This window comes from Haematobia irritans, chromosome 1 (genome assembly GCF_050003625.1).
Source record: "Haematobia irritans isolate KBUSLIRL chromosome 1, ASM5000362v1, whole genome shotgun sequence".
In the NCBI taxonomy this organism is placed as follows: Eukaryota; Metazoa; Arthropoda; class Insecta; order Diptera; family Muscidae; genus Haematobia; species Haematobia irritans.
In genome coordinates, this window is record NC_134397.1 from 79,409,396 (window position 1) to 79,436,149 (window position 26,754).

General features: G+C 29.8%; 1 protein-coding gene across 5 annotated transcripts in view; it reads left to right on the forward strand.

Annotated features, from left to right (window-relative positions):
• The window catches only part of Glut4EF (Glucose transporter 4 enhancer factor), an 886,996-nt gene that overhangs the window by 755,412 nt on the left and 104,830 nt on the right, over nt 1-26,754 (forward strand). The window contains exon 5 of one of the 5 annotated variants that reach the window (XM_075290912.1): nt 1,011-1,151. The exons of the other annotated variants lie outside the window; for them this stretch is intronic. Coding sequence (XP_075147027.1) covers nt 1,011-1,052 — 42 coding nt within the window. The 3' untranslated portion in view covers nt 1,053-1,151. Of the gene's footprint in view, nt 1-1,010; nt 1,152-26,754 lie in introns of those variants that run through there. 5 annotated transcript variants of the gene reach the window in all.

A 26,754-nucleotide genomic window follows, 5' to 3' on the forward strand; every position in this document is an offset into this window, starting at 1 on the left:
GAACCAAAAAACCCTCCACCAAAAAAAAAAACAAAAACAAAGATGTCATATGGAAATGATGTAGCCAGTGCTTCTTCTCTTACTTCCTTCGCAGTTAAATGATGGTGAATTTCCTTTGAATTTTTTTTTTTTTTTTGTTGGAATATTGCGTGTTTGTACAAAATCGATTGAATTTTTGTTTAGAAATATTTAATTTGCATAAACTCTATATTCTTTGTAGTTTGTGTTGTTGTTTTTAGTTAATTACTACAAAAAAACCTTGAATGTTCTTACCACCTTCCTGTTCTTTAATAAAAAGTTGGACATGTAGCATTTTCGCCTTGGGATTCTTGAACTTGGGTGACTCAGGTGCAAATGGCTGTGAGAAAAAGCAACTAAAGGACATGTTTAAAGTTTACTAAGATAAACTTGGACAATGCTATAACAAGTTATTCTTATTATTCGATATTTGGGTGATGCTTAAGATGGCTTACTGTGTGACATAATATAAGATTTTTTTTGTTGAAAATAATAATTTAAGAATTTTCTATATTATAATTAATAAATTCAGTAGTTATCGATATTGAATTAAAATAAAATTTACTTGCTTTGATTTACGTGAAATTAAACACTTTTTTCTTTTTGTAATTAAATTCATTAAGTTTACTTAAATTAAATTTAATTTTAAATTTTCCTAATAACAGCACAGCACAACAGAAACACCTTGTGTGTGTGATTGTTACCTTTGTCTTGTTAGCCTGAGGCTATTATCGTTCTATCAACCAAATATTGATTGGTTCGGAGAATTACGCCCCAGAATGAATAAAAAAATACTATTAATGGACTGATAATGAGATATCATGTAGAGATTTGACAATAAATCCCACAGTACTTAATAAAAAAACTTATTAATCTTTTATAATCAATATGCCTTTGTATGGATCATATGTTATATATATTATTTTACAAACTTCAAGGTTATTAATCAATAATAATTGGATTTTTTTTATTTTTTTTTTTTTTATTTTCAGGTAAGTGTTGAGAAAGCAGTGGTCAAGAGTAAGTCATACTAATTACACAAATGAAAAAAACTAATACTACCAAGCCGAGATTTAAAATAAAAACGAGTATGTTTTAAAGTTAAATCGACAAATATATTTTCTATACCAGAATAAAAGTACATCTCAAAAATATTAGATTTATGAAATATAATAAATAAATATATGAAATATATGAAATATAATAAATATAATAAATAAATATTATGAAATATAATAAATATAATAAATAAATATTATGAAATATAATAAATAAATAATAAAGTTTTGCAGGTTACTAGAATAAAACTCAGAAAAAAATATTTTTTGGCCACAATCATGAAATTTGAATTTTTATATTGATATTGCGAACACTAGTTTATTAAATTAGAAAATTAAGTTATTCAATAAATTTATCTGTCTACTTTTTTTGTTTTGATTAACAATTTAGTTAGTACCTTTTCAATTGCATTTTTCCTTGTGTTGCTAACTCGTTTGTTTAATAGCTCCATAGTCATATCAGATGATAATGAAACTGTTCAGTCACATCCTTGGGGGTTTAACCGCTGGCAGCTAACCTAGTCTTAATTAACTTAGTAAAAATTAAAATACTACCTCCAAATACTACAGTTTAAAAAAAAATCAAAATTTTCCATTTCTGATGGCCACAAGACTAACAAATATTGTACTTATCTACATTCTGGATTGGGGTGTAAGAAATCCTTTATTCGACTATGAATAAAGGATGACTTTCGTCGCTAATAAAATCCTTTACTTGTACACATATTTCATTAGTGGACTTTTCGACTATTCAAAATTCTATTTTATTTTTCTATAATCTGCAATTATCCGAAAATAAAGATAATGAAAATCGGACATCTACATCGACATCGAAAATCGACTATTCGAAATTCTATTTTATTTTTCTATAATCTGCAATTATCCGAAATTAAAGATAATGAAAATCGGACATCTTAAAAGACATTTGTTGCAAATGTCAATTTCGACTTTGCAGGCTTGGAATTCGTGTCTTCGTCAGAGCTGAAGACGTAGGAGGAAAAATCATTACTCTATGACAATAGGTATGAAAGATGAACATGTTTACATTAAACAAGTATATACGGCCATAAGTTCGGCCAGGCCGAAGCTTATGTACCCTCCACCATGGATTGCATAGAAACATCTTCTAAACACTGCCATCCACAATCGAATTACTTAAGTTGCGGTAACGCTTGCCGATGGCAAGGTATCTTAAAACCTCCTAACATCGTCTTCTAAATTGTATGTAAATCCATACGTGGTATATATTAAATCAAAAAAGATCGATCAAATACGTATATAATTCAGTTTGACAAAATTTTCTATAGACATAAAATTTTGACAAAATTTTCTATAGAAATAAAATTTTGACAAAATTGTCTACAGAAATAAAATTTTAACAAAATTTTCTATAGAAATAAAATTTTAACAAAATTTTCTATAGAAATAAAATTTTGACAAAATTTTCTATAGAAATAAAATTTTGACAAAATTGTAAATGGAAATAAAATTTTGTCAAAATTGTCTACAGAAATAAAATTTTAACAAAATTTTCTATAGAAATAAAATTTTAACAAAATTTTCTATAGAAATAAAATTTTAACAAAATTTTCTATAGAAATAAAATTTTAACAAAATTTTCTATAGAAATAAAATTTTGACAAAATTTTCTATAGCAATACAATTTTGACAAAATTTTCTATAGAAATAAAATTTTAACAAAAATTTTCTGTAGAAATAAAATTTTAACAAAATTTTCTATAGAAATAAAATTTTGACAAAATTTTCTATAGAAATAAAATTTTGACAAAATTGTAAATAGAAATAAAATTTTGACAAAATTTTCTTTAGAAATAAAATTTTGACAAAATTGTCTACAGAAATAAAATTTTAACAAAATTCTCTATAGAAATAAAATTTTAACAAAATTTTCTATAGAAATAAAATTTTAACAAAATTTTCTATAGAAATAAAATTTTAACAAAATTTTCTATAGAAATAAAATTTTGACAAAATTTTCTATAGCAATACAATTTTGACAAAATTTTCTATAGAAATAATATTTTAACAAAAATTTTCTGTAGAAATAAAATTTTAACAAAATTTTCTATAGAAATAAAATTTTGACAAAATTGTAAATAAAAAAAAATTTTGACAAAATTTTCTATAGAAATAAAATTTTGGTAGATTATTTTTGGCTTAAGTGGCAACCATGATTATGAACCGCTATGGACCAATTTTTGTGTGATTGGGGATCGGCTATATAACTATAGACCGAATAGGATCAATTTTGGTATGGTTGTTAGCGGCCATATACTAACACCACGTTCCACATTTGAACCGGATCGGATGAATTTTGCTTCTCCAAGACGCTCCGGAGGTCAAATCTGGAGAACGGTTTATATGGGGGCTATATATAATTATGGACCGACGTACAAAATTTCAGCCGGATCGTATGAAATTTGCTTCTCTTTGAGGCTCCGCAAGCCAAATCTGGGGATCGGTTTATATGGGTTTTTATATAATTATGGGCCGATGTGGACCAATTTTTGCATGGTTTTTAGAGAGCATATACCATCACCATGTACCAAATTTCAGCCGGATCGGATGAAATTTGCTTCTCTTTGAGGCTCCGCAAACCAAATTTTGGGATCGGTTTATATGGGGGCTATATATAATTATAGACCGATGTGGACCAATTTTTGCATAGTTGTTAGAGATCATATACCAACACCATGTACCAAAATTCAGCAATATCGGATGAAATTTGCTTCTCTTTGAGGCTTCGCAAGCCAAATCTGGGGATCGGTTTATATGGGGGCTATATGTAATTATAGACCGATGTGGACCAATTTTGCATGGTTGTTAGAGACCATATACCAACACCATGTACCAAATTTCAGCCGGATCGGATGAAATATGCTTCTGTTAGAGGCTCCACAAGCCAAATCTGAGGGTCCCTTTATATGGGGGCTATACGTAAAAGTGGACCGGTATGGCCCATTTGCAATACCATCCGACCTACATCAATAACAACTACTTGTGCCAAGTTTCAAGTCGATAGCTTGTTTCGTTCGGAAGTTAGCGTGATTTCAACAGACGGACGGACGGACATGCTTAGATTGACTCAGAATTTCACCACGAACCAGAATATATATACCTTATGGGGTCTTAAAGCAATATTTCGATATGTTACAAACGGAATGACAAAGTTAATATACCCCCATCCTATGGTGGAGGGTATAAAAAAATTATATATGGCTTTATCTAAAAGTAATTGAAAATCTTCTTTCCAGCATATTAATCGTCCATGTGTTATATAGCTCTAAAGTTAACAATAAATTTGTAGTTTTTTAATGCTATTAAAATCATCCCAATAGTCTAAAGTCTCTGCCTACTATGCGGTTTGGGAAATCCTGGTTGATGCCATTTACCATTCACTTTTTGGTTGTATTTCATTGCTTGTTCTTGTCAAAAGAAATAATTTCAACAATTTACTTGTTTCGCATATTTATTTCTATTTGCTTGTTTACTGTATATATTAGCATAGATCCACTTTTATTTATTTGCAAATACAAATGTACCAGCAAAATTTTGCAACATACTTGCAATATGAACAATGAATAAAGTTGAAAATATCAACACATTGGAAAGATAGAGAAAAAAAACACAAAACTAACAACAAAACAATCGTTTCAACACCTACAGCTGTTAAACTCACTTGCTAGGCAAGAAGAAGAAGAAGAATTTTAGCGAAGAGAATAAGAGAAGACATGTTTCTCTCTCTCTTTCTCTCAATGGCTAACAATCGATCTATTGGTTTTCCAATCCCTCTATCCTCAAAGATAGTGTAGAGTTTTCGTTGCTACCCATGCAAAGCCAGTTAGTTGTTCCCTGTTTAGTCCCCTTCTCTTGCACGCGTAAATATCTAAAAGTTGGCCTTGAAATAGGTTCATTGCATTTTAGCGGTCATTGATACCACTCTCTTGCCATAATTGTTCTCACCCATCCACACGACTACCTATTTTCTAATTCCCATCATTTTAACGAGCAGCAATGCATAGAAAGTCATAACATATAGGAATTTGTTTTAATGAAATTCAAAGACAAAACAAAAAAAAACAACAACAATAACAACAATTAATAACAGTGTAGACACTGTTGCCAAAAGCAAAAGTAACAACGGAGGCGACTACCTATCTGCCAAGATTTATTTTGATTTGCTCAATTTTCGTAAGAACAAGCAAGCATTTTTATTACCATGGCGAGGGGTGTGGGGTTTACCAACACCTATTTCAAACAGACATAATTCTTTTTGTCTCCAACAAATAGAGACACAAATCACCAAACAATGACATTCAATTAATCCCGGCATAAAAATAAAATAGACCTCCCACACTAGACATACTGACGGAATGAATGTTCAATCAAGTGCAGTACTAATTTTCGAAATTTCGAACGGAAATGTGTATATTTAGAAATTTAAAGAAACTTCGACGTATTATAAAGGGTGATTCTTTTGAGGTTAGGATTTTCATGCATTAGTATTTGACAGATCACGTGGGATTTCAGACATGGTGTCAAAGAGAAAGATGCTCAGTATGCTTTGACATTTCATCATGAATAGACTTACTAACGAGAAACGCTTGCAAATCATTGAATTTTATTACCAAAATCAGTGGCAGAAAATCCGCTTTTTTATCGACAAATTTTGTTCAGCGATGAGGCTCATTTCTGGTTGAATGGCTACGTAAATAAGCAAAATTTGGAGTGAAGAGCAACCAGAAGCCGTTCAAGAACTGCCCATGCATCCCGAAAAATGCACTGTTTGGTGTGGTTTGTACGCTGGTGGAATCATTGGACCGTATTTTTTCAAAGATGCTGTTGGACGCAACGTTACGGTGAATGGCGATCGCTATCGTTCGATGCTAACAAACTTTTTGTTGCCAAAAATGGAAGAACTGAACTTGGTTGACATGTGGTTTCAACAAGATGGCGCTACATGCCACACAGCTCGCGATTCTATGGCCATTTTGAGGGAAAACTTCGGAGAACAATTCATCTCAAGAAATGGACCGGTAAGTTGGCCACCAAGATCATGCGATTTGACGCCTTTAGACTATTTTTTGTGGGGCTACGTCAAGTCTAAAGTCTACAGAAATAAGCCAGCAACTATTCCAGCTTTGGAAGACAACATTTCCGAAGAAATTCGGGCTATTCCGGCCGAAATGCTCGAAAAAGTTGCCCAAAATTGGACTTTCCGAATGGACCACCTAAGACGCAGCCGTGGTCAACATTTAAATGAAATTATCTTCAAAAAGTAAATGTCATGGACCAATCTAACGTTTCAAATAAAGAACCGATGAGATTTTGCAAATTTTATGCGTTTTTTTAAAAAAAAAAGTCATCAAGCTCTTAACAAATCACCCTTTATATGTATGTAGCAATAGATATATAGGAAAACATTGTTATCGACATATCTAGTACCAATAAGAGTCGATAACAACTGTAATCGTTTTCCAAGAGTAATTCAATAGTTGTGTTCCTTTACTTTAGGCGAAGTAAATGTTTAATACTAAATGAGAAAATTGAATAAAAATCCCCTAAGAGTACACAGTATTAGGTTTTTTATTTGGAAACGCAAAAGTGGCAAAACTTGTGATGCTAAATGTAAACAAAAAGATATTATTTGTAAAATGATGTATATGTAAAATGAAATATTATTAATTTAATGATTTGTTGGCATTGAATTACTTTAATGAACACAAAATCCAAACAAAAAATCTTCTATTTTTAGTGAGAAAAATTGGTCGAGAGCTTCAGTTTTACAACGCTCTCTTTTCTACTACTTTTACTCGTTTTGGTTTTAGGCCGGTATGCACCTCTAGCGAAATTTTCGGTAGCAAAAATTTATTTAAGTCTACACAAAAAACAAACGGGTTGTGTATAGAGTGTAGAGAATCATAATGCACGCAAATTTTCAACCAGCTAATCGCTTTTAAAAATTGTTAATATTTGTTCCAAATATTTCTCAAATAAATTATTTACAGACCTCTTAAAACTTTCACACACTCTATGATTGTAATAAATTAAATGTTTGCTGCCATGAGTTGTCAACATCTCTCCAAAATATGCTTTTGACAACCCTGATATGAACAAAAATTTTCTTTGGAGGTGCGTACCAGGTTACGAAATTGAACGTTACCGCACATTTCGTTAGCATAAATAGCAATGCATTCCTTATTTTTTCACTCTTCAACGGATATTATCGGTCAAATATTTCTTATTTTCACAATTCAAGAATCTTGTTTTCAGAACAAACTCTTTACCTTTTATCTACTTGAAGTAGGCCCAGGGCTGCCAATTTTACCGATTTATCGGCATTTTGACGATTTTTTTAATCAAAAAATAGCAAATGCCGATTTTCCAATTTTTGTCCATAAAATGACGCTAATATCGTCCGTTCAACAATTTTAACTAGAAGAAGTTCGTTTAGAGCCACCAACAGAGAGAATACATTTGACAATTGTCAAATAGAGAAATTGAAAATTTTTGTTAAAGATTTCATACATGTAGGAGCTATATCTCATTTTACACCTACAGTATTAGCATCACGGTTGCCACTCGTGCCAAAAATAATCCACCAAAATTTGAAAAAAAAAATTACCAAAAATCTACCAAATTAACAAAAAAAATATTATTTTGAAGTTGTTGATCAAATTTTTGTGGTTAGTATATTAAAAAAAATGAAGTTTTATTCGAAATAACTGTTCTATATTAAATTTATAATAAAATTTATTTTTATAGAAACTTTTGTCAAAATTTTATTTCTATAGGAAATTTTGTCAAAATTTTATTTCCTTAGAAAATTTTGTCAAAATTTTATTTCCTTAGAAAATTTTGTCAAAATTTTATTTCTATAAAAAATTTTGTCAAAATTTTATTTCTATAGAAAATTTTTTCAAAATTTTGTTTCTGTAGAAAATTTTGTCAAAATTTTATTTCTTTAGAAAATTTTGTCAAAATTTTATTTCTCTAGAAAATTTTGTCAATTTGTATTTTTTTAGAAAATTTTGTCAAAATTTTGTTTCTGTAGAAAATTTTGTCACAATTTTATTTCTATATAAAATTTTGTCAAAATTTTGTTTCTGTAAAAAATTTTGTCAAAATTTTATTTCTTTGGAAAATTTTTTCAAAATTTTATTTCTCTAGAAAATTTTGTCAAATTTTATTTCTTTAGAAAATTTTCTCAAAATTTTGTTTCTATATAAATTTTTGTCAAAATTTTATTTCTATAGAAAATTTTGTCAAAATTTTATTTCTATAGACAATTTTGTCAAAATTTTGTTTCTGTAGAAAATTTTTTCAAAATTTTATTTCTTTAGAAAATTTTGTCAACATTTTATTTCTATAAAAAAATTTTGTCAAATTGTTATTTCTATATAAAATTTTGTCAAATTGTTATTCCTATATAAAATTTTGTCAAAATTTTATTTCTGTAGAAAATTTTGTCAAAATTTTATTTCTTTAGAAAATTTTGTCAAAATTTTATTTCTGTAGAAAATTTTGTCAAAATTGTATTTCTTTAGAAAATTTTGTCAAAATTTTTTTTTCTATAGAAAATTTTGACAAAATTTTCTTTCTATAGAAAATTTTATCAAAATTTTATTTCTTTAGAAAATTTTGTCAAAATTTTATTTCTATAGAAAATTTTGTCAAAATTTTATTTCTTTAGAAAATTTTGTTCAAAGTTTGTTTCTGTAGAAAATTTTGTTTCTGTAAAAATTTTTGTCAAAATTTCATTTCTGTAGAAAATTTTGTCAAAATTTTATTTCTATAGAAAATTTTGTCAAAATTTTATTTCTATAGAAAATTTTGTCAAAAGTTTTATTTCTATAGAAAATTTTGTTAAAATTTTATTTCTATAGAAAATTTTGTCAACATTTTATTTCTATAGAAAATTTTGTCAAAATTTTATTTCTATAGAAAATTTTGTCAAGATTTTATTTCTATAGAAAATTTTGTCAAAATTTTATTTCTATAGAAAATGTTGTCAAAATTTTATTTCTATAGAAAATTTTGTCAAAATTTTATTTCTATAGACAATTTTGTCAAAATTTTATTTCTTTAGAAAATTTTGACAAGTGTAGCTTAACCAACAGAGGAAAAGTATGTCAAATTTATTTGGGCAAAGCCCTATAGACTGCAAGATGGTTGGATGGACGCACGTTTCGGAATTACATTCCTTATCAGCATCCTCTACTTGCACCAAAACTATCAACCAATTATCACAATAAATTCAGGCAGTTCACTAAACCCAAGATGAATCACACTTGAACCCTCCGAAAAAAGGTTTATGATAGCCGGCTTATGCCGAAATAAATTCACACAAAAATCTCTTTTCCTTTGCCACCATCAAATCATCGATTTCAGTGCAGTTGGCTGGGTTTATATTGAGCGTGTTTCCTCTTACTTCATTCGTGTTTTGTTTTTTATTTCGTTAGAAAATTTTGTCAAAATTTTATTTCTATAGAAATTTTTTTCAAAATTTTATTTTTATAGAAAATTTTGTCAAAATTTTATTTCTATAGAAAATTTTCTCAAGACTTTATATCTGCAGACAATGTTTGCACATTTTTATTTCTATAAAATATTCTTGCAAAAATTTATTTCAATAAAACATTTTTGGAAATTATTTTTCTCTAGTAAATTCTTGCAAAAAATTTTGCAAAATTTTATTTTAAATAAATTTTTTGCAAAATGACAAATTTTGGAAAACCAGACAACACATACATAAAAAAACTTACTGAAGTAAAAGTATATATTAAAAAAACAATTTTTATTTTATTTATCATAGCATGGCATGACATTTTTTAATGTTATTTTTATACAAAACTGAATTCATTATGCTTTTGTTGAAATGAATAGTTGTGTTAATTTTCTGTTCTTTATATGAAATAAATATTTTTGTTTTTAACCAAAAAAAAATAAGTTTGGTTTTAATATTATTTACATTGAGTTTTTTTTTTCGGAAAAAAGTGACGATTTTTCGTGAAATTTTATTGGCAGCTCTGGGTAGGCCCCTAAAATTAAAAAAGAGGAATGAGGTAATTTTTATATCATTATGATTAATTCTGTAGCCGACATTTAGCATTGAATTGAACATTTTAAACCTCATACACATTACACTTTCAAAATCACCTTTAACTAGATATCAACTGTCATTTGCCTTATAAAAAAAGATTTCAAATCCACTTTTAGTAGATTTCGAGCCTAATGTTAATGAGCTATTAGATTGAAAATAAGAAAACCGATTATTGGGTTCAAAAGTTCAAAATATGTAAGCTTTCATATTCTACACGTCAGTCAATTTCCCATCACGTTAGGCTAATCAAAATTAATCCGCCTCCACTCTAAACCAGAAATTAATTTCTACATTGTCCTATATCGAATTTAGAAACAAAATCCTCTATAAATCCCTTTAAATTGAATTTTTGTAATTTTCTGTGTTTTTTTTTTTGCACCATTGACTTTTATTTTCAAAATTAAGGCAATCAAATGTAAATGAACTCACATATAAGCCAGTCACATTTTACATTCACTTGTGCTTAGGGATGGGTGGATGCAGCCCACCCTTAAATGACAATATAAACTGCATATTTAGCAAAATTTATTTTACATTTCAATTCAATTTTTTGTGTTTAATTAATTCGTTTGATTTTAAAAACAGAATCAATACATATTGAAGTAAATTAAATAAGGCAAGTTCATTACCTTTTTCGGCAAGGAACAACGATAACAGATGAAGCTTCAGGCAAGCGCCAAAACAAATTTCACAAACGCGGCTGATACAATGAGCGTTGTGACAGGGAGAGGTGGAGAGAAGGTATCAACAAATGCAAAGTTTATTCAACTACGGAAGTGCTAATGCAGCGAAGTGCAGTTCAGTGGTGCGATTTGATGTTATTGACATTTAATTAGAAGATTGTATAATAAGAATAATAATTTATATTCATACAAGAACAACAACAAAACAAAAACAGTCACCACATCAATAAGAGCAAACAAATGTTGACATTATTATTATTATTCGTTTTTGTTGTTTTTTGTTTTTGCCTTGTTATCAGCATTTAATATTCTAATGGCAAAATGTGAAGAGTGTGTTTCTTATTATCCCATTTTTCATTCATATTACAAAGAATTCATATAACTCAATTACAATTATTATTACATTATTTATTATTATTGACGTCAATAGTTTGGATTTTAAATTTCAAATCAATTAGAATAATTTTCAACATACAACCGAAGAATTTAAATGATTTTTCTATCTATGATGATGGTTTTTTTCTATAGACAAGATAATGTGCAAAAAAAAAATAATAATAATAATTATGTTGATGATATTTTTTGACTTTTTAATAGTAAATGTAATTACATTTAAACTATCATAGTAAAGCAATCATCCTAAAAGTATGCTTCAAATAAGTTGGTATCATAAAGAGCGATTGAAATTATATATATTTTTACGCCCATATTCATAAAAGTTAACGTAAACTTTAAAACTACTATTACCATATAAATTCTTTCAATTAAATAGTCAGTAAATTATTATAAATATGGTTTTTTATTATGAATATTGGACTTTTACCATTACAGCGCTATATTATGAAACACATATACTAATATAAATAAAATAAAATAAATATAAAAAAAAAAAAACTTATGACACTTTGCCTCTTTTAATTTGAAATTATTGGAGTAAATAGTCCAACTAAATAACTATAACTGGATAGAAAACGATATTCCGGATAGCTTTTGTATCCAGTACTAAGAGTTTCAAGTCTAATACCACATTTTAAAGATTTTGGTTGTAGTTTTTATTGTGCTACTCACATTGACATATTTTGGCGCGTTTTTGGGCTATTTATGACATTTTCAAAATAATTTCTTTATACCTAAATAATAAGTCCTTAAAACATTGCGTATTTAATGTGGGTATTAAGTTCGAGTTTAGCCGTTAAAATCATCGTCATTTTTTCACGATTACTTTTCTTTAATAATCCATTTTAAGGAATACAAACTTTGTGAAAATTTGCTTTGGACTATTCCCTAACAAGTTATAATAAAATTTTGTCAAAATTTTATTTCTTTAGAAAATTTTATCAAAATTTTATTTCTTTAGAAAATTTTGTCAAAATTTTATTTCTATAGAAAATGTTGTCAAAATTTTATTTCTATAGAAAATTTTGCCAAAATTTTATTTCTATGGAAAATTTTGTCAAAATTTTATTTCTATAGAAAATTTTGTCAAAATTTTATTTCTTTAGAAAATTTTGTCAAAATTTTATTTCTTTAGAAAATTTTGTCAAAATTTTATTTCTTTAGAAAATTTTGTCAAAATTTTATTTCTTTAGAAAATTTTGTCAACATTTTATTTCTATAGAAAACTTTTGCACATTTTTATTTCTTTCGTTTTGTTTGTTATTGTTGGTTTCACTTCAATCATTATTGTTGTTTTTGATTTCAGCTTAAAACCATACATTGACTAAACTACAAGTGTAGCTTAACCAATAGACAAATAACAAACAAAACGAATGAAGATAGAGGAAGCACGCTCAAAAACAAACCCAGCCAACTACATTCAAACCGATGATTTGAGTTTGGCAAAGGAAAAGAGATATGCTTGCAAATTTGTTTAGGCAGTAGCCGACTATCAAACCTTTTTTCGGAAAGTTCAAGTGTAGTTCACTTTGGGTTGAGTGAATTACCCGAATTTATTCTGATAATTAGTTGATAGTTTTGCTGCAAGTAGAGGATGCTGATGAGGAATGTAGTAATTTTGAAACAGCTGTACGTCCAACCATCTTGCAGTCTATAGGGCTTTGCCCAAATACATTTTTATTTCTATAAAATATTCTTGCAAAAATTTATTTCAATAAAACATTTCTGGAAATTGTTTTTCTCTAGTAAATTCTTGCAAAAATTTTTGCAAAATTTTATTTTGAATACAATTTTTGCAAAATGACAAATATTGGAAAACCGGGCAACACATACATAAAAAACTTACTGAATTAAAACTATATATTAAAAAAATAATTTTTATATTATTTATCATAGCATGGCATAAAATTTTTTAATGTTATTTTTATACAAAACTGAATTCATTATGCTTTTGTTGAAGTGCATAGTTGTGTTAATTTTCTGTTCTTTATATGAAATAAATATTTTTGTTTTTAACCAAAAAATTGAGTTTGGTTTTAATATTATTTACATTGCGGTTGTTTTTCGACAATTTTTTTTTTAAATTGAAGTGGCGATTATGACGATTTTTTTGGGAAAAAGTGACGATTTTTCGTGAAATTTTATTGCCAGCCCTGGGTAGGCCCCCAAAATTAAAAAAGAAGAAGATCGCTATCAAGTTATAATAAAATTTGCAACAAATATGTATAGGTTAGGTTAGGTTAGGTGGCAGCCCGATGTATCAGGCCCACTTAGACTATTCAGTCCATTGTGATACCACATTGGTGAACTTCTCTCTTATCACTGAGTGCTGCCCGATTCCATGTTAAGCTCAATGACAAGGGACCTCCTTTTTATAGCCGAGTCCGAACGGCGTTCCACTTTGCAGTGAAACCACTTAGAGAAGTGGTGCAAATATGTAGAAGTGGAACAAATATGTATAATTTTATGCCTTTTTTGCTGATTTAGTTTTCACTTTTGCGGCTAAACTCGAACTTAGTACTCGCCTTTAGGGAATAACAATTTTCGTCTGTAAGAAAATATACGTCTGAGAAATATTGGTTCATGGCCTAATTTATACTTTGTGCGAGTTGATCAAGTCCTTGCTGTCAGTTTGCCTATCCCACTATTTGTTGTTAGATATTCTAAGAGCAGCTATTTTATTCGATTATATAGATGCTACGTCAAGGTTACTATAATTGTATGATCTACTGACATATCTGTTTGTCTACTTTAAATAGCACTCCTCGAAATATTTGTATACTTTTAGGCGGACACATAAAAATTTATAAACAGAACATTTAGGTAGTTCAAAAATGTCCATAATATTTTTACAACAGGTAACTAATTTTTGGGACTATTATGCCCGAAATAAATATATACAGAAAATATAATTTTTTAAAAGTATTATTCAGTAGGAAGTTTAAAGTGGCAGCCCAATTTAGTTTCAGGCTCACGTAAACTATGCAGTCCATTGTGATAGGAAGGTGGCACAAGTAGAAAAGAAAGTGGTCCAAATTGAAAAAAATAGCAAACTCAAGGAGAAAAAGTATCATTGCGTACATTAATGTCGTGCCTTAACAAAAATCAAGTTTACAAGGCCAATTCTTGTGATCGCTTTACCCTCTCACGTCTTGTGCCACCTGAAAATATGCAAATATTCCAAAGACAATTTTCTGTAGTTAGCAAACGGGGATAAATGGGTACAATACCACTATATACTTTAAGAAAAAGATTGATACTATTTTAGAAACTGTTTTAAATAATTGTGCCACTGACACTGTTAAAAAATGAAAAGTGCCAGTGTCTGAAACCTGTTAAAATTTTAAACCAAATAATTAAAATGTTTGTGGCAAAAATTTTATTTTGATTAAACTAAACTTATATTTTCCCCATTTTGCTATAATGGCAGAGTGCTTGTCAACGACAGCTCAGGGAAGTAAAATACTTTTTTTCTGCTTTTAAACGGTCTCATTGGAAATTTTTAGGTGCACATACATTGTTCTAAAAGTACGCAGTGTAAATAGGGCAAATTATTTTTCAAATTATGGGCTGAATTTCAAAAGTTTCTGGCAAAAAAGAATTTCGAAACTGAATATAGCATTAGCCTTACGGGCTAAAACTCTGAACCTTTTTGAAATAGAACTTTGAACTTCAACTATGGAAAAAAGAATTATCATAATTATTAAAAATTTTCCATTTATTTCAGCAAAATTGCACTAAATAGTAGTAAGTGCAGTATAGCTTACGAAATAACAATTTATGTCGTATTCACGACTATTTCAAAATGGTCTATGATTATAAAATATGATCTATAATTATGAAATCTATATTTTGTGTATATATGTATATTTCCGCCTGAAAATATGCAAATATCTTAAAGTGCTTTTTTAAGGAAGACTTCACTGAATAACAGTGTATGTTTGGCCGAAATAAGCCACAGTGGTGCAATGGTTAGCATGCCCGCCTTATATACACAGGGTCATGGGTTCAATTCCTGCTTCGAACGAACACCAAAAAGTTTGCAGCGGTGGATTATCCCACCTCAGTAATGCTGGTGACATTTCTGAGAGTTTCAAAGCTTCTCTAAGTGTTTTCACTACAATGTGGAACGCCGTTCGGACTCGGCTATAAAAAAGGAGGTCCCTTGTCATTGGGCTTAACATAGAATCGGGCAGCACTCAGTGATAAGAGAGAAGTTCACCAATGTGGTATCACAATGGACTGAATAGTCTAAGTGAGCCTGATACATCGGGCCACCCCACTTAACTTAACCTTGGTCGAAATTATCCGGATTTCGTTGTTAATATAAATTTATTTTACTTTCTAAAAAATAAACCACAAAAGTAGTGAAATGTGTTTGTCTATAAGAAAAAAAACTATTTAAATAGATTTTATTGAGGTACAGAGGATGTTTGTGTCGGTCACATATATGATGTCTCAAAGGCCAATTATCGAGTAGGATATGATATTATTCGTTACGATATACTCTAATTAGTATGTAATGTAATGACGAAATTCATTTTCATCCACAAATATATCCAATCATAATGTTTTACTCCTCAAGCACCTTCTTTCTCTGCATGTCAATTGACAAAATTATTTCAAAAGATCTTGTTATTTGGCCATTGGCACTTTTGTCACGAAATGTGATTTGTCACATTTTGTGGTGACGTAAATGTCATTAGAGCTGTCATGTATTGCTTTATGATGGCTTCTAAAATTAAAAAAAAGCACAATAGAAAGAATTTAGAAAACACATCCAATTCATGATGGAGGTAATTGGTTGGATCTATTATTTCTAAATTTTTAATAAAATCAGTATAGAAGACTGCATTTATTTCTTGTATATTTTGATACGCAATCCTTTCAAAATTATGGAGTCGATCAGTGCATCCAAAAAAAAGTGACCCACCGTGGAAGAAAATGTAGGTTTATTTTAGAAAATTTTAACTAAAATAGTTTTCTAATTGCAACATGTTACAAATAAGTTAATACTTTTTGTTAAATTGAAGAAAATTTTTTAAAAATAATTATTTTTTTTCTTCTATTGTTTAAGAAAATTTCATATGTTGGAAGAAACAAATTGGATTTGAAAATTGTTAAAATTTACGAAGTTCGAAACAGTTACAATTTTAGTAAAATTTACTCATTTGAGAGACTTATGAACTCAATTTAAGCAAACTTCTGCCATTTTAGGAAAATATGAACTATTTTATTTTTTAGTAAAATTGTGCACTATATTTGTATACAACTGTTTTTCTTATTTTTAGTTCACGTCATTAAAGATAGCAAAAAATTATTCAAATAAGGAACATTTACTCATATTGTGCAAAATTTAACTAAAATCAAGTAATCTTCATGAACTAAAATAAAGTTCAGTTGGCATTAGAGCCCCTTTTTCTACGTGTGTTTTATCAAATAATCTTGTTGATGGGTTCTATACTATGTATGTATATTTGTCAAAACTTGTTTTTTTTTATACCCTAAACCACATAGTGGTCAGGGTATAATAAGTTTGATCGGCCAAAAAATGTGCCTACCAGAAATATTGATTTTAGACCCCATAAAATATATACCGATCGACTCAGAATCACCTCCTGAGTCGATCTAGCGCTCGGTGTCCGTCCGTCCGTCCGTCTGTCCATGTATTTGTTGTTCACAGGATTCCGGTCGCAATTATTAACCGATTTTGATGAAATTTGGTACAGGGAGTTTTTTTGGGCACAAGGACGAACGCTATTGAATTTGGAAGAAATCGGATCAAATTTAGATATAGATCCTATATATATGTATCGCCCGAATTCGACAAATGGGGTCACGTTGCGCGTTTTTTCAAACGGATCGTCACCAAATCTTTTCCATCGCCGTTCACGTCTGCAAAATTTCATCCAAATCGGTTCAGATTTAGATATAGCTCTCATATATATGTATAGCCCGATTTTCCCAAATTTGGCCATAGAACCCTTAATTATCAACCGATCTTACTCAAAGTTGGCTAAATATAATCTTCTATAGCACTAACTATATGTGCAAAAAATCATCGAAATCGGTTCAGATGTAGATATAGCTCCCATATATGTATCACCCGATTGTGAAAAATTCGCCCCTAATAACCTTATGTTTGACCATACAGGCCTCATTTCTTAACTGATCTTACTCAAATCTTGCACAAGGTAAACTTTTGTGGTATAAATCAAAACCGCAAAATATTATGCAAATTGGTTCAGATTTAGATATAGCTTCCATATATATGCATCGCTCGATTTTCCCAAATTTGGCCATAGTACTCTTATTTATTAACCAATGTTACTCAAATTTCAAATTTTGATGTACTAGCTGATCGTACTTATATGTACTTGTAGCTCTTACATAAGAATATTGCTCGATTTTCACAAATTTGTATTTATTACCCAGACTAATTTAACGATATTCTCTTTTTTAATAATGGGCTCAATATTAGTGGCATACTAACTCCGTAGTTGCAATATCAACACAGCCAGTGTTGCTAGAAGTAGGGGAAATTCCCTATATGTAGGATTTTTCTAATATTTAGCGTCTTGTAGGGATGTAGGGCCACAATGTAGGACATTTTCACTCAACACAATTTGTAATAATTTTTACATTTCGATGGCTCTAGAGGAGGAAATTAGAAGCCGGCAAGGCTTGATCTTTAACAATGTGTGGTAAACTTTATTCCTGTAGAAAATTTTGTCAACATTTTATTTCTATAGAACATTTTGTCAAAAGTGTATTTCTATAGAAATTTTTTTCAAAATATTATTTCTATAAAAAATTTTCTCAAAATTTTATTTCTGTGGAATTTTTTCTCAAAATTTTATTTCTATAGAACTTATTGTCAACATTTTATTTCTATAGAAAAATTTCTCACAAAAATTTGTTTATAGAAACTTTTTCCAAAATTTTATTTTTATAGAGATTTAACAAAAAAGATTACTAATTTGGGTAGAATTCTACCAACTGTGGCAACCGTGGTGGTTATACAAATTTATATTCTAAGTTATATACGTTGCATATTCATGTTTTAAGATAATAAAGTACTTAGAACCATTTTTGTTTTGTAAAATTTTTTAAATTTAACGAAAAATATAGTAGGGAAAATTGTTTGGGAATCTATGAGAAAGTAGGGAACTTTTTTTGTCCTTGTAGGGAAAACCGAACATTTTCCGTGGCAACATTGACTATGAGCTATAGTCAGATTGACACAAAGCACCCATAGACATGTACCCCTTAATTTTCTTAAATATGCAACTGCGGTTTATCTCCAAGACCTATATGTTACCCCACAAATGCTTATGATTACTAATTCTGTAATGGTGGTTTAGGGTATGATATAGTCGGCCCCGCCCGACTTTCTACTTTACTTACTTGTTTTTAATTCAAAACTTCACTGTTGTATTACATTAATACATTTGGCGAAATTTCAACTATTGGATATTTAAATTAGTTCTCTTCAATCCCAAGCCCACCTTGAATGATAACATGTATTCATTTGGAAAGAAAGACTAATGCTATGGTCACATTGGGCAAATATTTGACAGAAATCAAAAAAGAATCCATCGCCACTGCCAAATCTGCTAACATTTTTAGCTCATATTTGATATATAATATCATGGTATGCTTATTTTGCTACGGCGGCATCCAGATATTCGGAAAATGATTCTGGAAAAATGTTTGACACTCATTTTGGTCAAATATTTGCCTAGTGTGACCATAGCCTAACACTTTTATTATTCAAAATATTTTTGAAAATTCTTAATTGCAAATTTCCTGTTAACTCCACACCAAAGGCATTAAAAACAATTGTGACTAATTTTCACATTACAAGTGGATATTATGACATGAACAAAGCATACCACCATATTTATGATGGATCTCTTAAATTAGGACTTTAATTATATGCCACAATGGAAAAAATAACAAATAACAATTAATTGTGAATGCGAAATGAAATGAAAAAAAAAAACGAACGAATAATAATAAAGTATATTTTGACACTGATCTAATGAAGGTAAATGTTGTGGTTGTGGTTTTTTTTTTTGTGAATTGTGACTGTGATTATGAATTGCATTTAAGCCATTATTATGAATGCTCAGAGCCATAACAATAACATCATGGTCGATCGCATAAACTTAACAACAAACATTAAAGGCCATTTGGCAAAAAACAACAACAACCCGAGCAACCGCATATAACACCCATACCAAGTTAAAGCGAAACGCATCCGTTTTTGGCATTTTCTTCTTCTTCTTCTTTACCACCTCCATACTGTATAAGTTGATATTGTAATATTCCCCCCATTATGACTTGAATTATTTTAAAAATTGTTTAACAAAAACTTTTTTTTATAAAATAAAATTTTATAGGAATTATGAAATGTTTCAAACTGAATATAATGCAAAATTATTAAATATGTTCATTTTTTTGCCCAAAGTTTTATTTTTTGCAAACTTCCTAACAAAACATAGGGGCCAAATTAAAGTGAAATCCACAAGGTTAAATTAATGACTCTGATGTTGGCAATTCATGCAGGCAACAACAATCACAACAACGGCCAGCAAGTCATACGGATGAATATACCACAAAAGACGAGATGTATGGAAATATGAATATGTGTATTGCGTGTTTGTATCCATGTGTGTGTGTGCGTTTGAGGATTTTGTTTTTGGCGTTGATTTGTTAACATCATTTCAATGTTATTTTTAGTTGCTGTCAGTGGTTGCATTGTACTCAAATTCATTAGCTGTTGCTGCTGTAGCTGCTTCAGAGTTTTGTTCTTCATGCATTCCCCCTGCAAGTTTATATTTTTATTTCAAAAATAACAATTATGATAATAATATTTTGAAAGGTAATTTTGTTAAATACTTGCCATAGATGATGAATGATGAATCGCTATTTAAACACTTCAGTGTATTGTGGTGGCTTTTTGTCTATGCTGTCTTAGTTTTTAGACAAGAGAGATTATACAAGAAACAAAAAAATAGGAAACCAAAAATTATTTAACTAAAAAACAATAAACAATATTTATTTGTGAGTAGCATTTTACTTTGAAAAAAGGCCAACAATGTCTTATAAATACATTGTTGGCCTTTTTTTCAAAGTAAATTATAATTATTAAAAAAATTAAATTAAATTAAATTATACTAAAAAACTTAATTAAACTAAGATTAATAAAAACATAAATAAAATTGAATTTATTTTAATTAATTACAATCAATGTTTATTGAATGCATTTTTTATGATTTATTAATTTTAATTCTATTAAAATAAACTAAACTTAACAAGAATATATGGCCGTAAGTTCGGCCAGGCCGAATCTTATGTACCCCCCACCAGGGATAGCGTAGAAACTTCTACGAAAGACTGTCATCCACAATCGAATTACTTGGGTTGTGGTATCTTAAATCGTTTTCTAAATTGTGAGTTAGTCCATACATGGTATATATTAGACCAAAAAGGTATGTGTAGGTAAGTCTACAAATATTTACGAATCGATATGGACTTTTGCACGGTACGTAGGGAGCTAGAATTGAAATATGGGGGCTATATACAATTATGAACTTGATATGGACCAATTTTTGTGTGATTGGGGATCGATTTATCTGAGGGCTATATATAACTATAGACCGATATGGACCTAGTTAGCAGCGTTGCCAGAATTGTTTCACAAAAAACCGCTAGATTTGTCCAAAAAACTAGCCAAAAAAAGCTAAAAAATTTAAAAAAATAGCTAGAAAAAAAAGCTAAATTTTTTTTTGGGTACTCGATACATTTTGATTACTATCACAAATTTTTACTGGAAGTCCTTCGTTTATATTTCCTAGTAAAAACATTTTTCCCAGTAAACTTGCAATTGTCAGCTGGTCAATCATCAACAAGTCCAATGTGCGATATATTGCAGAATGTCACATAGAACTGCATTAGAAAATATCAATATATTTCGTTTTAACTGAATTAATGATAAATTCGTAAAGGTGTACACTTCTCCTAATTTTACCCAAGAGAGTAAAACCCATTCTAACTGTCTTGCAAGTTTATATTGAATAACTTTTATTCGAAAATTTCCCATACAAACCTACTTTTGAACGCTATTTTGGTTTGTGGTCAAGATACAAAAACTCCACAAATTTAAAGACTATTTCATTAATTTTCAGAATTTTTTAGAATTGACCCTAGCCTTCTTTCATGAAAAGATACCCATTTTTAAGTCAAATCACTTAACTATAAGGACAAAACGACTTTATAGGCTTTGGGCAAAGGAAAGTTTTATATAAGAGAAATTCACAAATGCTATTATAACCAAAATTCGCGTTCGTATTTTAAGGACATGAAATCTTTGGCCTCACCACAATATTTTTTCAGTGTACAAAGCAATTCACATCTACTATTTTAATTTAGTAATATCATAATAAGTTTAGAATATTATAATAACATAAAAAGGATAAACGAGTCAAATACTATTATTCCTAATAATTTCTGACAGTTTATATAAGGAATTTGGATGGTAATAGTAGATTTAAAGTTTACGATAACTTTTATGAATATGAGGAAAAAAACTTTACAACAAGGTGTATTTGCTGCAAAAATGCCCGCATAATGGCTGGAATAATTATTAATGTTTCAATTGAGTTTTGAAATATGTGGAAAACCTTATTCTGGCAGCAAAGCTTAGATAAAAACGCCGATTTATCCATATTTCAATAGGAATATGTCGAAAATAAAAAAAGCCAAAAATAGCTAAAAGGGTCATGAAAAAAAGCCAGAAAAAAAGCTAAAAGCTAAATGCATTTTTTCCCCGCTAAACGTCTTCAAAAAAGCCAAATCTAGCGGGAAAAAAGCTAAATTGGCAACGCTGCTAGTTAGGCATGGTTGTTAACGGCCATATACTAGCACAATGTACCAAATTTCAACTGATTCGAATGAAATTTGCTCCTCCAAGATGCTCCAAAACCAAATCTCGGTATCGGTTTACATGGGGGCTATATATGATTATGGACTGATATGGACCACTTCTGGCATGGTTGTTAAATATCATATACTACCACCACGTACCAAATTTCAACCAGATCGGATGAATTTTGCTTCTCCAAAAGGCACCGGGGGTCAAATCTGGGGATCGGTTTATATGGAAGCTATATATAATTATGGACCGATTTCGACCAATTTTTGCATATATTAACACAAGGTACCAAATATCAACTGAATCAGATGAATTTTGGTCTTCCAAGAAGCTCCGGAGGTCAAATCTGGTGTAGGGTTAATATGGGGGCTATGTATAATTATGCACCGATGTGGACCAATTTTTTCATGGTCATTAAAGACCATATACTAACACCATGTACCAAATTTCAGCCAGATCGGATGAAATTTGTTTCTCTTAGAGGCTCCGCAAGCCAAATCGGGGGAACGCTTTATATGGGGGCTATAGATAATTATTGACCGATGTGGACCAATTTTTGCATAGTTGTTAGAGACATTATACTAACACCATGTACCAAATTTCAGCCGGATCGGATGAAATTTGCTTCTCTTTGAGGCTCCGCAAGCCAAATCTGGGGATCGGTTTATATGGGGGCTATATATAATGATGGACCGATGTGGACCAATTTTTTCATAGTTGTTAGAGACCATATACTAACACCATGCACCAAATTTCAGCCGGATCGGATGAAATTTGTTTCTCTTAGAGGCTCCGAAAGCCAAATCGGGGGATCGGTTTATATGAGGGCTATATATAATTATGGACCGATGTGGACCAATTTTTTCATAGTTGTTAGAGACCATATACTAACACCATGTACCAAATTTCAGCCGGATCGGATGAAATTTGCTTCTCTTAGAGGGTCAGCAAGCCAAATTTGGGGGTCCGTTTATATGGGGGCTATACGTAAAAGTGGGCCGATATGGCCCATTTGCAATACCATCCGACCAACATCAATAACAACTTCTTGTGCCAAGTTTCAAGTCGATAGCTTGTTTCGTTCGGAAGTTAGCGTGATTTCAACAGACGGACGGACGGACGGACATGCTCAGATCGACTCAGAATTTCACCACAACCCAGAATATATATACTTTATGGGGTCTTAGAGCAATATTTCGATGTGTTACAAACGGAATTACAAAGTTAATATACCCCCATCCTATGGTGGAGGGTATACAAACAAAAAATGGTTGAAACCATTTTTATTATTTTGATTTGCTTAATTTAAAAAATTTAGTAAAATTGCAGTAAACACAAAAAATATAGAAAAAATCCAATTGTTTCTTTGAAAAAGTTTGAAGCAACCCAACGAAACGTCAGGATGAGAATATTGTATTTATTTTTAACAAAATAGATCAAAAAGCCAAAAGAAAACTATTTTAAAAATACAGTGAAATCTCTGAAAGTTGGACACCTACGGTCGTCTAAATTTTGTCGACCTTTGAAAAGTGTCCACGTATGAGAGTTTAATTTTAATGTGTTAATATAGCAAACGTCCCCAGACAACTGTCCATGTTTGGGAGGTTTGCAGGTTTCAGAGTGTCCAAGTTTGAGAGGTTTCACTGTATAATTTCGACAAAACAACTTAGAAAATGAACGAAATTAAATAAATTATATTAATGTTTTTTGGGCATTGTCATGTGAATATTGGTATTTTTTCTACGTTTATTCAACGTATTGCTGGGGGATTCCTGCTTCAATTGAATTAAATTGATATTAAATATGTTTTTTGATAAAAATTCAATTTAATTCAATCTTAATGACGTTAAATAACAAGTGCTTACTCTCCATTAATTGTATCATCCATGCGTCATCTATCATGATGAAATGCATACGGAAATTTACCATTTAAGTTTTCTTTGTCTAACTAAAGACCAAAATTTGAATATACAGAAAAAAACACATAATTAAGCATAAAATTGGAAATCTGCATGAGGGTTATGCTGTCTGTTATTATTGTCTAAATTTCAATAACCTCTCCAAATTATTAACAATGAAGCAACAATATTCATTAACGATAGGTGTTGAATACTGCAAGCTCTAAGCAAATCAAACAAAACAAAAAAAAACGCACACCCAAAATAAACGTCAGACTGACGGACGACCAAACAATGAAAAAAATTGCCAAAAATGAAATTGAAACAACATGCAAACATATGAAATACATTAAAATTAAATAAAACATTAGGTGATTATAATGAAATAGAAAAGAAAAAAAAAAACATAAACACACACACATATATCACTAGATGAGTGGGTACATATGTGTGCAAACATTTTTGGCCGATTGCATAAGGCTTCAAGGTCATATTTATAGGTATAATGTTAATAATAATAATAATAACCTGCAAGAAAACAAAATGAAGGCAGCAAGAACAAAACCAAAAAAAAATTGACAAAACACGCAAACTCATTTATATTAGTTGGGATCTTTATTGTCAGGTTGAGTTCTAATAATGATTGCAAATCATTAGACCCCAGCCAGGTACAATCACAGAGGCAGCCTGCCAACCCTGTCGGTGCGACAGCAACAACAGAAGCTATCTAAAAGTCATCATTTGTTTTTTGTTTTTCGAATGCATTGTTAGCTGCTGTCAAAGAATCTAAAACACTCAACATTTAGAACGTAATTGTTTGTGAAACAAGAATTTCATATGACCATAAACTAGTTTCCTTAAAGAAATCACATAAATTAATAATTATTAATTATTTTTAAAACAATCGTCGCCGCTGTTCACCGCCTTCATCAAAGCGGCTATACCTGTGGCAGCAGCAACCACTTTATGCCTTTAACCGCTTGATATTCACTGTGAGCATCAAGTGTTTTTTGTCAGTTACAAATTGCTTTATTCCTTCTCAGTGAGCTAGAATTATTTATAAGGGTTCTTAAGAATAACGATAATACAGGAAAGACTTAAGAAACTGCAAAACAACTTTCATTTTGGCAACTTGAAGTAGTCACAGTTGTTGCCATTTATTTTTTATGCAATGGTATATGGTATTTTCTTTTCTTTTCTTGGTATACCAACGAGAAATTACTTTAATAAAAAGAAAATTGATTTAAACAAAATAAAATGGAAATAGTTTGGCCTAATGATATTTTTTTATATAAAATTGTAGTTTCTAATTTATTTCTTTTGGTGAAATAAGCTTTGTGTTATGATGTATTGCCATTGGTATAATATATAACAATAAAATAATTAAATAATAAATCAATTATTTTACATATCATTACATGTCCAATAAGCTCGTATTAGAATTGTAATGATATGTAAAATAATTTGTTTTTTAACCTAATGGATATAAAACTTCCATTTGAGGGGAGAACTATTTTGCATTACAAATGAATGCAATAAAAAAAAAAAACATTTATAATCTTATAGTTGCACAAAATGGATTAGAGAAAATTTGAAGAATAAAAAATTTTACTTCGAGTTAATTTAATTTAAAATAATTGAAATAATATAAATAAGTTAAATTTAATTAAATCATTTTTTTTTTTGCTTTATATAATTTTCCTATGATAGCTTGATAAGTCTGATTTTACGTCCAAATAAACGATTCGACATATTATTTACAATTACATATGGGCTTTCTTTGACAAGAAGATGAAGGCTTTGATTTTATTAAATTACCGCAAAAATATTTCATCTCTCACTAATATTGGGAACATTTTAATTAACCCTTAAATGCACACTGTATCTTTTAAGATACAACCGGAAAAAATTCTTACATCTTGAATTGAAACCGAATTCTATTAAATCAAGTCTGATGCATCATAACTCTATTTTTAAAAATATGTTTTCGGGAAAGTTTATAGTACTTTCGTGTAATTTGCAGTCAAAATTAAAAAAAAAAAAAACAAGTAAGGAAAGTCTAAAGCCGGGCGGGGCCGACTATATTATACCCTGCGCCACTTTGTAGATCTAAATTTTCGATACCATATCACATCCGTCAAATGTGTTGGGGGCTATAAAAGAAGGTTTGTCCCAAATACATACATTTAAATATCATTCGAACTGGACAGAGTCTGATAGACTTCTACAAAATCTATAGACTCAAAATTTAAGTCGGCTAATCCACTAAGGTGGAACACAATGTTAGTAAAAAAAATATGGGAAATATTTAAATCTGAAGCAATTTTAAGGAAACTTCGCAAAAGTTAATTTATGATTTATCGCTCGATATATATGTATTAGAAGTTTAGGAAAATTAGAGTCATTTCTACAACTTTTCGACTAAGCAGTGGCGATTTAACAAGGAAAATGTTGGTATTTTGACCATTTTTGTCGAAATCAGAAAAACATATATATGGGAGCTATATCTAAATCTGAACCGATTTCAATCAAATTTGGCACACATGACTATATAACTATTTGTACTCCTAGTGCAAAACTCTGGCTTCTGGATTCATATAAGTCCATATCGGGCGAAAAATATATATGGAAGCTATAT